Source organism: Bos mutus, chromosome 18 (genome assembly GCF_027580195.1).
Source record: "Bos mutus isolate GX-2022 chromosome 18, NWIPB_WYAK_1.1, whole genome shotgun sequence".
In the NCBI taxonomy this organism is placed as follows: domain Eukaryota; kingdom Metazoa; phylum Chordata; class Mammalia; order Artiodactyla; family Bovidae; genus Bos; species Bos mutus.
In genome coordinates this window covers 46,020,754-46,034,075 of record NC_091634.1, presented here as the reverse complement: position 1 = coordinate 46,034,075, position 13,322 = coordinate 46,020,754, and the positions used below count along the sequence as shown (strand labels likewise).

Here is a 13,322-nt window from a genome sequence, read left to right as displayed (position 1 = left end):
TCACACCAAGCAGCTCAGTAACTGAAATACGGAACTGAGGGGTTAAGAAAATGTTACCTACACATTGCCAGGCCTGTCACCCCTCTCTCTTAGCAAGACGGGAAAGTGCTTCCTCCTCTGAAACCTCCCTGCTCCAGGCCCCACGGAGCTCTGTCTGCTCTTCCCCTCAGCTCTGACTGTCGCACCAACAATTTTTGCACTGCTCATTAACTGACCATGTTGTGCATTGCATGTGCCTGTGTGTGCAAGTATGTATACCTGTGTGAGTGTGGAGGTGTGGGTGTGTATGTGTGTACAGCGCCTCACTTGTGAGGGAAAGTTGGCTCCTAAGTAGCCCCTGTAGTATCTGAAATATTTGGAAAATTTTAAACCAACAAAGGTCTGTCTAGTCAAGGCTATGGTTTTTCCTGTGGTCATGTATGGACGTGAGAGTTGGACTGTGAAGAAAGCTGAGGGCCGAAGAATTGATGCTTTTGAACTGTGGTGTTGGAGAAGACTCTTGAGAGCCCCTTGGACTGCAAGGAGATCCAACCAGTCCATTCTCAAGGAGACCAGTCCTGGGTGTTCATTGGAAGGACTGGTGCTAAAGCTGAAACTCAAATGCTTTGGCCACCTGATGCGAAGAGCTGACTCATTTGAAAAGAGCCTGATGCTGGGAAACATTGAAGGTGGGAGGAGAAGGGGACGACAGAGGATGAGATGGCTGGATGGCATCACCGACTCGATGGACGTGAGTTTGAGTGAACTCTGGGAGTTGGTGATGGACAGGGAAGCCTGGCGTGCTGCAGTCCATGGGGTCGCAAAGAGTCGGACACGACTGAGTGACTGAACTGAACTGAACTGAAGAAACACTGTTGGATGGATGAAACTTTAAGAAAAAAATGTTCTTTTGCTCCTGAACAGGTGTCATCTGATTCTCACATCTAATAAAGATGAGGGAATGTCCTGCCCCCAAGTTTTAAAAGGAAAGCACAGTAGGCGACTTTGAGTGAATTTATCTCTAGCCTTGTGGCTTGTGCAGGAGGCGTGCATTGGGGCTTGGTTGTGGCAAGGACGTTTCAAGTCTAGGTTGGGGTGCCAGGGTGCGGAGTACGTGGGCAGAGAGGCCCCCCCTTCCATAGGCAGGGTTGCCCAGAATGGCAGAAAGTTACCATCAAGCCCTTTGTGGATTTGTGGACAGAACCCAGGGTGGAGCCCAGAGTCCCAGGTGCCTGAGGGAGAAACAGCAGTGTGTTTCCCAAGCTGGGCATCCCCCAGACCCCTCACGTGCCCCACAGCTCTCACCTTGGAGCTGCGGAGGAGGGCCCGGGCAATGCAGAGCAGCTGCCGCTCCCCCACGGAGAAGTTCGAGCCATTTTCCGTAACTTCTGCTTGCAAGCCTTGTGGCAACTTTGAGATCTGTGATATCGAGGAATACGCCTGTGAGCCACAGTGGGATGAGTTCTAAAACTGACCCCCTCGTACCTCTCCTGTCCTGTCCTGTCTGTGACAAGCCCTCCCCGCCCCTGTCTCCACACTCCAGACACTGACCTTTCTCGTCCCCAGCTCTGCCCATCCAGTTCCCCTCACAAGGTCTTTGCACCTGCTAGTTTTTAAACATGGAATGTTCTCTCAAGGATCTGTGCCCAGCTGCCCCCTCAGCATTTGGTCTGTCAAATGTGTGTCTCTACAGAGGCCCTGGCTGGCCACCCACTGCGGTGTCTGCAGTTCTCATCACTACCTACACAGCACTGGTCCCATCTGAGTTTCCTGACTGTAAGCACCAGAAAGACAAAGCTGTACCCCCCTTGCCCTGAGCTGGTAAATGCCTGGCTTACTACTGGCATCATCAGCCCTTATCTAGGGATCTCAAACCATCTCATTCCCGTGAGATGATTTAATCCACGCAGCGTCTGGCACACCGCACCAGAGGAGCCTGGAGGACCAGCAGGACTGAGAATTCAGCCTCACGCTTACCGTCTTGTTCAGGAACGTCCTCTTCAAGGCATCCCAGATCTGCTCGTCTGTGCAGCGGTGAAAAGGGTCCAGGTTGAATCTGCCTCAGGAGAGAAAGAGAAGTGTTCAAGAAGCACACTTGCCCATTGAGTCGTCTGCACCCCACAGAGCACGTGACCGAGGATGGTTGAGTAAGTGAAACTTGGTCAGTTGTGTCCAACTCTTTGGGATCCCATAGCCTGTAGGCCCACCAGGCTCCTCTGTCCGTGGAATTTTCCAGTCTAGAATACTGGAGTAGGTTGCCATTTCCATCTTTGGGGGATCTTCCGGACCGAGGGATTGAACCCAGGTGTATTGCATTGCAGGCAGACTTCTTGCCATCTGAGCCACCAGGGTAGTCAGGATGGTTAGAGCTGGATTATTGGATCCAGAGAAACTCATCAAACTCCCACAAGTGGTCTTCCTTGTGCCTTCCCAGTACCTCTTCCTTCTGCAGGCAGCAGCTCCCAAGTCTTGTTTGGGGGCCACCTCCTTCCTAGCCATCAAGCCTGTGTGGTCCAGGTGGAGCAGACTCGGGTGGAAGCAAACCAGAAGGTGGTAACCCCTGGCCGCAGCAATTGGCTGAGGGGTGGGGAAGGTAACCAATCAGAATGTATCTCAGGACCTAGACAACAATCACCAGAAAAAGGGTTTGTACTTTCTCACCAACTGCACAAATGAGGCTACAACCATCTTGCCTCAGGAAGAGGAGACATGGAGCCCCCACGGCCCACAGTGGAGCCCAAGGATGAAGCCAAGGCAGACTGAAGGGGATATTGGTCCTTTGAATCAACCTTGGCTTTCCTGTTTTGTGATTCAAGAGGTTCTTTTAGCTTAAGCCATCTGGGGTGTGTGTGCGTCTCAGTGTGTGTTAGCATATACATAACATAATATTTATCATTTTAACTGTAACTGTACAATTTAGTGGCATTCAACACATTTACAATGTCAGGTAACAACCACTAAAACTCATCAACACCAATAAAAACTCTGCCGATTGAACGTTCTCTCTCCCCTTCCTCCCTTATCCCCTGGTAACCTCTTTTCTACTTTCTGTTTCTACAGGTTTGCCTATTCCTGGTATCTCATTTACATGGAAATATACAATATTTGGAGCTTCCCAGGTGGCATTAGTGGTAAAGAACCTGCCTGCCAATACAGGTAGACATCATAGACTCAGTTCGATCCCACGGGTTGGGAAAGATCCCCTGGAGGAGGGCACGGCAACCCACTCCAGTATTCTTGCCTGGAGAATCGCATGGACAGAGGAGCCTGGCAGGCTTCAGTCCGTAGGGTCACAAAGAGTAGGACACGACTGAAGCATCCTGCATCTGGCTTACTTCACTTAGCATAATGCTTTCAAGATCCATCCATGTTGTATCATGTATCAATTTTTCATTTGTTTCTGATTGAATGATATACCACAGTTTGTATAGGTCACATTTTGTTCATCCATTCATCTGTCAATGGACATTTGGGTGTTTCTACCTTTTGGCTATTGTGAATAAGGTCATAAGCACTGTTATACAAGTATCTGTTAAGCCCTGCTTTCAATTCTGTGGTAATTCTTTCAAATCTGTAGATTTGATTCTTGAAATTTAATTCTTTCAAATCTGTAGAACCAGGTTTGGTGGATCATATGATAATTCTACATTTAACTCTTTGAGGAACCACCAAATTGTTTTCCACAGTGGCTGTGCTATTTTACGTTCTCACCAATAGTTCCTGAGGGTTCCAATTTCTCAACATTCTTACCAACACTTGTTATGTTCCTTTTTCTTTTCTTATCGCTAGTCTAGTAGGTATAAGGTGTTATCTCATTGTGGTAAGGTTGTTTTTTTTTTTCCTGTCTCTTGCAGAGAAGGAATCCTAACTGATCATCCAGGCAACTAACATCATATTTGGATCTAATTGGACTTTATACCCATTAAAGTTTGCCCTGGCATTTGGCATAGGAAACATTATAAACACATCCTTGTTATGCAGCCACTCAGTCCCAGTTGAAAACTGTCTTAACCGCTGTTTTTTTTTCCCCCCAGTTCAATATACATTCTGTGTGTACGGCTAGATTGAAGAGGCAGAAGATAGAATGCCCTATTTGCTTAATATTTGGTAATTGCCAAAGCATTTTTACAGATGGGTTCATTGACATCCTCTTCCTCATGAGACGGATCTCTTTTATTGATGAGAAAATTATGACTTATCAGTGTTAAGTGGCTTGTTCAAGCTCATACCACACGTCAGAGAGACAGGCTGGCATCAAGATACTCAGAGTTAGACAGAACCTCGAAAGGCAGGGAACCCAGGTCTCCTGTCCGCCGGTGCACACTTTCTGCTGCAAGCAGTGTGGGGGGAGGGGAGGTACTATGACTCGGTAGGGCGATAGTATCTGGAGTTGTATCTCAGCTCTACCTTTTGTGTGTGTGTCTCCTTCAATAAGTCACTATCCTAAGTTCAGTTTGTAGAAAGTAATAGTGCCCACCTCACTGAGTTGCTCTGACACTGCAATGACCCAGAATATTAAAGCATAGGGCTGGCACATTTAAATGTTCAATAAATATTAATTCATGTTTCTACTACTCCTATATCAAGGCACGATAGATTCGGGCCAACTTCTACCTTAACACAGAAGTCTATCACTAAATTTTATCTCATTCCTCTAAAACAACACAATTGGTACAAAGTTCTCTGTGCATACAGTATGCACTCTCCTTGGAAAGGCTTTCCTCCTTTTTTCTGCCGTGCAGTCTTCTACTAAGCCTTCAAGACCCTACTCAAAGGCCTCCCCTGCTTCTCTGGAAGGCTTTCTGAATTCCCCCAGGCAGAGTTATTTGTCCTACTTTTAGGTTCCCTTAGCACTGGGTTTATATCTCTGATCTAGCAAATTACATCCTTGCATTAATATTATAACTTGACAGGTCTTACATGTCTACAACTCCCCTCACCCTTGAATGTGAACTTCTGAGGGGAAGAAGGGCACTGATCATTCATCCAAGTGTCCCCAGTCCCTAGCACAATGTCGACCTGGCAGAGGCTCAGAAAAGGCAAGTTAAGTGGATGAAAGGATGAAGGAATGAATGAATGATGGGTAAATAAATAAATGGATGACTGAAGCTCTGTGGTTAGTCTATCCTCTTGCCTCTAAGAAGATAAATGCCCTTAGATATCCCTGTATGTGAGGCACCCAGCTTCATTTTCATGCCTCATCCTTCCTCAGACTCCGTACCGTGGACTCCCACGTGGCTAAGAAGCACTAACAAGCACCAGCAGTAACCTGGATGATGCTTAATCCCCAAGTTGCCTTCAGAAGAAACAGAAAGTGTGGTGAGGAGGCCAGAGACCCAGTTCCATCTGCCTCACTGACGGGACTGCCTGGATTGCAAACATCGAGCTTAAACACCCCTGTTGGCCTTATCCAGAGGGAGACAGAAGAGAATAAACCACATCCAGACATGGAAATATGTGGTCAACCACAGAGCAAACACTGATAGTGATATGAAATCTGACCAATCCCATTAGGGTTTTTAAAAATTAAAATTAGGCCTTTTGTTTAGGCCTTTTGATTGAAGTGTTCTTGTGTGTATCCAGGCCTCATTCATTCATCAGGGACATCTCTTCTCCCACCAAGGAGAGAGCAGAGGCCCAGAAATTGGGACTCTGGCCACAGGTGATGAGAGGCAGCCCATCCCTAGGGATCCACTCAGTGACTCCTGCTGGGAGACTGTCCTCTGCTCAGGCTGCCTCAGCCCAGCGCTCACCTGATGGTCCCCGACAGCAGGACTGGATCTTGAGGGATAACTGAGAACTTGGACCGCAGGTCCTCCAGGCTGAGGCTACAGATGTCCACGCCGTCGATGAGGATACGGCCACCGGCTGGTTCCACCAGGCGGAAAAGAGCCACCCCCAAGGAGGACTTCCCTGCAGGGCAAGAATAAGTGGGGCTCTGTCTTCTGAGTCTGCAGGAGGGGCAGCACAGGTCAGACCTGGTGTCCACCCCAGACTCCCCTCCCCATGACCCACTCCTTGTCATCATGAACCAGAGAGGGCAGAAGAGGCTTGGAGTCTCCAGTCCCCACCCCAAGGGGTGCCCAAAACCATGAACAGCTCTTACTGCCTCAGTCAGAGGGCGTGAATGGAGCCCTGGGTAAATCCAGCCCACACATAAGTTTTGTTTCACACACACGATGTTATTGCTGCTTTTTTAATTCTTTGCCAGCATTAAAAAAAAAAAAAAAAATCCAAAGACCCAGTATACAAAAGCTCAAACTGCATGATTCTCTTGAGAGTCAGTAAAATGGGCAACACTGGGCCCATATCCCCTCAGGCAACAGGCAGCTAGAGCCAAGCATAGCTGCTTCCTTGAGAGAGGAAGTATTCAAGTTCAATGCGCTGCCCTCCCCACCCTTGTTTCCTCGCACCCCAGGCCTATCACGTACATTTGAGTTTCCAACCTCTGCCGTAAAAGGTAAGGTCCGTGTGAGGGGCAGCCATGTGTCTTGTTCACCTTTGTGTTTCCAGGCCTGGCATACAGTAAGTGCTCACTAAATACCTACTGGATGAATTCAGTCAATTGGACCATCACTACTTGAGAGCAGCTCTACATCAGACCCAGCCCTCTCAGCCCAGCTGCAGGGGAGAAACGGAAAGGGAGAAGCACATGAAAGAATACAGCTGGGAGCTCTTCACTTTGCAGCAGTACAAGGCCTGCAGGAGCCTGAGGAAACAGAGACTTGGGAGGCTCCTGTCATCCTGGGGGGCTGCCTGGAGGAGGCAGCCCCTGGAGCCCAAGGCTGGGATCCGAACAAGGCAAAAAGTGGAAAGGGGTGAATACCCTTGGGTCAGATCTCCCAAAAGTGATGAGAGGAAGAGAAGGAAGAGGTCAGCCAGGAGAAAGGAAGTGGGGAGAAGCAGGTGGAAAAAGAGGTACTCCTTGGAAGAAAAGTTATGACCAACCTAGATAGCATATTCAAAAGCAGAGACATTGCTTTGCCAACAAAGGTCCGTCTAGTCAAGGCTATGGTTTTTCCAGTGGTCACGTATGGATGTGAGAGTTGGACTGTGAAGAAAGCTGAGCACTGAAGAATTGATGCTTTTGAACTGTGGTGTTGGAGAAGACTCTTGAGAGTCCCTTGGCCTGCAAGGAGATCCAACCAGTCCATTCTGAAGGAGATCAGCCCTGGGTGTTCTTTGGAAGAAATGATGCTAAAGCTGAAACTCCAGTACTTTGGCCACCTCATGCGAAGAGCTGACTCATTGGAAAAGACTCTGATGCTGGGAGGGACTGGGGGCAGGAGGAGAAGGGGCCGACAGAGGATGAGATGGCTGGATGGCATCACCGACTCGATGGACGTGAGTTTGAGCGAACTCCGGGAGTTGGTGATGGACAGGGAGGCCTGGCGTGCTGCGATTCTTGGGGTCACAAAGAGTCGGACACGACTGAGCGACTGAACTGAACTGACTGAGAGGGGGAGGGGAGAAGGAAAGTGTTAGTCACTCAGTCCTGTCCAACTCTTTGTGAGCCCATGGACTGTGTAGCCCACCAAGATCCTCTGTCCATGAGATTCTTCGGGCAAGAACACTGGAGTGGGCTGCCATTTCCTTCTCCAGGGGATCTTCCAGATCCAGGGATCAAACCTGGGTCTCCTGCACTGCAGGCAGATTCTTTACCATCTGAGCCACCAGGGAAGCCCACGCAAGCTGGTCTTCGCCCTTGCAGAGCTCTGCACGCCCCCTGCAGGAAGCACTCGTTCCTGCACCCTGTTCACCCTTCCATCGCAAACATTGGCCTCAGAGTGCAGACTACCGTAGTTCAAGGGCCCAACAACTCCGTGGCTCTGTTAACATCACCCCTCTCCTTCCCCAGGGCCTTCACCACCAAGGCAATTATCTTCCTCATTCCTTATTTGATGACCTGTCAACATCTGTCGCCTCCACTGGGATCCCATGACAGCAGTGACTATGGGTTTTGTTCTTCTAGCACAAAATGAGTCCCCAGTAACTATTTGTAGGGTCACTGAGTCACCACATGTCTGAAGACAAGTCTGACACCCAAATCCAATGTTGAAGACAGGGCATGCCCTGGACCCTGAGCTCACCAGAGCCTGTCCTTCCCACGATGCCCACCACTTCCTGGCTGTGAATCGTCAGGCTGAGGCCGTTGAGGACAATGGGCGTGTTGTCTCTGTATTTCATCTGGTAATCCTGGAACGTGATTTCCCCATGCTGTGGCCACCCATGAGGACAGCTTGCGCCTTCTATGTGTAAAGGAGCCTCAGGGACACACATCTCGTTTTCAAACAGAGAAAAATAAATCAATGATTATCCATCTCTGCCCATCCCCTGCTGACCCACTGGCCTCTAGCTGTTGAGTGTGTGAACCATCCCAGCCTGCCCTTGAATCAGGGTTGAGCCACCACCATGTGATCAGAGGAGCATCCCACCCCCAATCACCTGAAATGCACATGATTTTATCCCCAAAGAGTGAGAAACCATATTGGTAGTTCCCATGTTATTAACATAGAAAACTCTAATTTATTGTGTGAGGCTCTAAAGACACAGAATCCGGAATAATGATAACCAGGACAGCAGGGTTAGCTCACTCCTGTTAGTTGTGTTTTAGAGCTCAGAGCCCTTGGGCAGACAATTTCTTTCTATTCCTATCCTAGGAGGTAGGCAATTTTAAATGATTTCACAGGCAAGGAAATAGAGGCTCACACAGGTCGGATGACATGTTAAGATCACACAGCTGATGGGGACTCAAACCCAGGGCTGCCTGACTCTAAGCCCACAACTCTGCATTGAGCAAGGTGGCTGGATTGGGAGGAAAGATTCCTCCTCTGGATATTGGGATAATAATTCAGCTAACCATATTAAGTTGTTTTGTGATTCCATGAAACAATCTAGATATCATTATACTGAGCCTTTACTATGGGCCAGGCACTGCGTTAAGTGATTTACATAGGATGTGATCTAATCTTTGTAATAACCCAATGACACAGATACTGCGATCTGTCTCATTTCATTGATGGGGAGCTGAGAGGCTGAATAAGTCACAAGGCTACACAGCTGACTCAAGGAGCAAAGCTTAGACCTGAACCCAGGTGATCTGTTTCCACATCTGGATTCTTAAGTACTATGACGTAAATAGAAGCCATATTAATAACAATTATTATTGTTATCATCATTATTATATTTGAGCAAACCTCTCTCTTCTAAAAAGGGCAGATCATTCCATCTATATCCAAGAGTGCCATGAGGGATATGGTCAAAAAGAGCTGATGAGTGTGGAAGAGCTTCTGAGAGATGATATATATCCTTCTGGGGGAGCTGAAGGGGAAGGACCAGAAGCCAGTTGCCTCCTGGGAAAATCTCAGGGCCCTTGAGGTGCTGGGGCTTGCAAAGGCTGGATGTGAGACTTCCACATCTCCCTGCACAAAGCCAGATCTGTGTCCCACCTTCATGTACTGCAGTATCCTCTCCACAGCTGTCAAGCATGCCTCTGCCTCTGAACCAATCCGGACACTGGCCTGGAAGTTGGACGCCAGCTGGAACAAAGGAGAAGTATCTGAGGAGCAGGCTGTAGGGGTGACCTCAGGTTCTCACCGCTTCCAAAGGTGGGAAATTGCCATTCCTCCTGAGTAGCTCCTCAAACCAAGACAACTTCCCTTAAAGGGAAGGAGCAGGTATCTCTGGTGCCCCACTGAGCTACGTCTGAGTGTGGCTGCAGCTGTGGTGGGCAGCTGTAGGAGAGAATCCCACCAAGCCTGTTTCACCTCAGGTGCCCTTTGCTTTATGTTCAAAACCTTTGTCCATACTACAGGAGCCCACTCAGCCCAAGTGCAGCCCAGAAACATGGGAGTTACGGCCCTTGGGAGCAGCCCTCTCCTAGTGGGGAAAGGAGCCACTAGATAAACTCTCCTATCTCTTGGCCTTCAGGGACAATCCTGTTAGTTGGTGATGGAGCAGTGACTCTCGATGACACTCTTGCAGTGCAATTCCTCCTCCCCTGTCACATGCTCCTGCTCCTGGGTCCTTTCTAGACAGCATCTCACAAATAATCTACCTGCATCCGAGTCCTTGTCTCAGGCTCTGCCTTCAGGAAAAACCAGACTAAGAGGAGCCTCAGGAATTCTTAGGAATTGGAGGCACCACAGATGAGGATACAGAGGCCCAGAGAGAGGAAGTGATACACACAGAATCACCCAGAAGCCAGCGGCAGAGCTGGGATGGGGGCCCCAGTTTTGATGCTCTGCACCCCTCAGGCCATGCAGAAGGTGCCAGGCAACAACTCCCTTATACAGTCAATCAACAAACTCTGATGGAGGTGCTGGGCCAGGCTCCATGCTTAAAGTGCAGCAGACCCAGGCCCTGCCCTCAAGGAGCACCCAGTAGAATGGGGAGAAAGACAGGTCAATCGAGAAGGCGGCATGATAGAGGAAGCACTCAGCTCCGTCATGGCCACAGGACAGTCACCAGACGAGGGCTGCTGGGTAGGCTTCCTGGAGGGGGTGGCACTGGAGGCACCTTTTTAAGGAGAGGTGGGATTTAGCCAGCTAAACATGGATGGAGACAGGTGTTCATAGTAGGGGGACAGTCTTGACAGTAGTAAAATGGCATCATCCATTCAGGGCTCCTCAGGCCATGTGACTGTGGATAAAGCAAAGGGTATGTATGGGCTAAGGAGACCAGGGAGGGAAAACCTGTAGAAGTCAGAGAAGAGGCCACCATCATGAAATGACACTGAGCTGGGAAAGGATATCAGGCACAGTTGACTGACTGCCTATCAACAGCCAGTCCCATCTTCGTTCCTTGCTGACACAGCTTCTGTTATGTTCAGGTGTCTGGCAGCCTGGAATTCCAGGGAGGCTTGGTTACTTCAAACCAATCATATTAACCCCTATCCTCTTGCCAATGACTGGTTTAGCAGTGACGTGAAGTCACTCAGTCGTGTCCGACTCTTTGCGACACCATGAACTGTAGCCTACCAGGCTTCTCAGTCTATGGGATTTTCCAGGCAAGAGTACTGGAGTGGGGTGCCACTTCCTTCTCCAGGGGATCTTCCTGACCCAGGGATCTAGCCCCCGTCTCCCTCATTGCAGGCAGACGCTTTACCCTCTGAGCCACCAGGGAAGCCCTAGCAGTGAGCCATGACACAATTCTGGCCAACGAAGCACAAGGAAAACTCAGATGTGAGTATTCTAGGAAACAACTCCTTGTTCTTACAAGGGGGCACATGGAAAAAGTTATCTCCTCTCCAGTCTTTAGCAGTTTCTGGATGAGGATGAGTTGTTTGGGGCTGCAGCAGCCATTCCGTGAACTTGAGTAGACAATCCTGAGGATAAAGTCAGACTGCGGATGCCAGAGCAGAAAAATTAAAGATCATGGGTTCATGATAAGCCAGTAAATTTGCCAACAGAGGACAGCCCTACCTCAGCCTTCTGGTCACATCAGATAATAAGTTCCCAGATTGCTAAGGCCATTTTGAATTGGTTATATGACTTGTTTTGGCTTGTAACCAAAAATATCTCTAATATTTACTAAGAAATCTCTCAAGGCTACAAAGCAACATTGTGTGTGATACCTGCCTCCCAAAGCCTGAATTTCCTCCAGAGTACATGCAGAAGTCAAAGTCTGATCAGAGGACAGAGTGTGTGTGGGGACTAGGGCCAGATGTAAGGGCCTGGAATGTAGGTGGATGGCTTAGGTTTAGTGCATAACGAGACAGAGAGTCTCTAGAGGGTCTAACCAAGGTGATGACATGAGGAAAACCAGAATTAAAGATCACTCTGGAGTGGGGGTAGTTCAGCTGGTAAAGAATTCACCTGCAATGCAGGAGACCCCAGTTCAATTCCTAGGTCAGGAAGTTCCCCTGGAGAAGGGAGAGGCTACCCATTCTAGTATTCTTGGGCTTCCCTTCTGGCTCAGATGGTGAAGAATCCTCCTGCAATGATGGAGACCTGGGTTTGATCCCTGGGCTGGGAAAATCCCCTGGAGGAAGGCATGGCAACCCACTCCAGTATCCTTGCCTGGAGAACCTCCATGGATAGAGGACCCTGGCAGGCTACAGTCCATGGGGTCTCAAAGAGTCAGACATGACTGAGCAGCTAAACTGAAGAAAGTGGATGGGAAGGGGTTCAGGGATGGGCAAGGCAGGTGGACTGAGAAGTTGTTACCCAGCATAGAAATTAGACACTCAAACAGAACACCAGACATTGAGAAGAAAGGATGAACTTAGGGCCATTCTTAAATCCTCAGGCCCTCTAGCAGAGTTTCTCCTTGGTGTCCTGTGGTGGGACAACTGGTCAACCCTGAGCAAACACTCCAATACATGGTGTACTTGGGACAGCAAAGCCTCCACCCACTCTTTGCTCCAGCACTAGATAACCTAGGCACAGGGTTCAGCAGGCAGGGGGCATCTCTGTCCTTAGTGACGCGTGTCCCCCAGGACTCCAGTGTGGGGCCTCTCCCCAGAGTTCTGGAAGGCTCAGGGTAATTCTGCAGTGGGCCACATGCACATGTGTTCGTGTGTGTGCAGGTGTGTGTTTATATATTTGTGTGTCAGAAAAAATGAGAGAGAGAAGAGTGTGTCCCACCATGGACAAACCTGTCTCTCAGCTGCTGTGGGAACACAGGCAAATTAACTCTGGAAACTGTAGCTTCTTATCTGTAAGCTGGGAACCATAATAGGGAATGTTTATCCAGCATTTATTCTGGGCCAAGGTTTTAACACGTATGAACACTTGAGTTTACATATATTCCTTACAAGTCTATGATTCCAGAACTTTTATTATCTCCCTTTCATAAAAGAAATAAGGAGGGTAACAGATTTCCCCAAAGTCACATAGATGATAATGAACAGAGCCTGTTGAGAACCTGCAGCTTCCAAACCACATGTTCTTAACCACTTGGCCGCATCTCATGGAATGTGGTGACAGTTCAATGGAAGAAGCATAGCAAGTGTCCAGCAGGGCATGGGCTCAGTGCAAGCTCCCCAGCTGCCCACTTAAGGCCTGGGGCGGCTGTCTGTGGGCATGCGCACCACACAGCCACCTGCATGGCCTGTGCACCCTCAGAAGAGTCTGCACACAGGCCTGGCCATGTGAGCACAGCAGTCATGTGTGTCTGCCACAGGGTTCAACAAGGAGCAGGAAGGAGCCCCTCTGCACCCAAAAGGATGCCTCAGCAGGGGGCACACAAGACCCCAGCCCAGTTAGAGAGAAAGAATGAGAGAGGATGGTTAACAACTACCCCTGTGGGAGAGGGTGCCAATGGAACTGTGCACCCATGGTTTACTGAGTTTCCTAACTAGCCTCACAGCCCTCTGGGGAGAGCCCTTCCCCAGGACTTTG

General features: G+C 49.1%; 1 protein-coding gene across 1 annotated transcript in view; it reads right to left on the bottom strand.

Annotated features, from left to right (window-relative positions):
* Window positions 1–13,322, bottom strand: part of ABCC11 (ATP binding cassette subfamily C member 11) — a 76,899-nt gene that overhangs the window by 1,593 nt on the left and 61,984 nt on the right. Inside the window, exons 23-27 of the mRNA XM_070386767.1 lie at window positions 9,429–9,518; window positions 8,070–8,259; window positions 5,733–5,892; window positions 1,957–2,035; window positions 1,285–1,398 (exon numbers count right to left, since the gene is read on the bottom strand). Coding sequence (XP_070242868.1) covers window positions 1,285–1,398; window positions 1,957–2,035; window positions 5,733–5,892; window positions 8,070–8,259; window positions 9,429–9,518 — 633 coding nt within the window. The remainder of the gene's footprint in view (window positions 1–1,284; window positions 1,399–1,956; window positions 2,036–5,732; window positions 5,893–8,069; window positions 8,260–9,428; window positions 9,519–13,322) is intronic.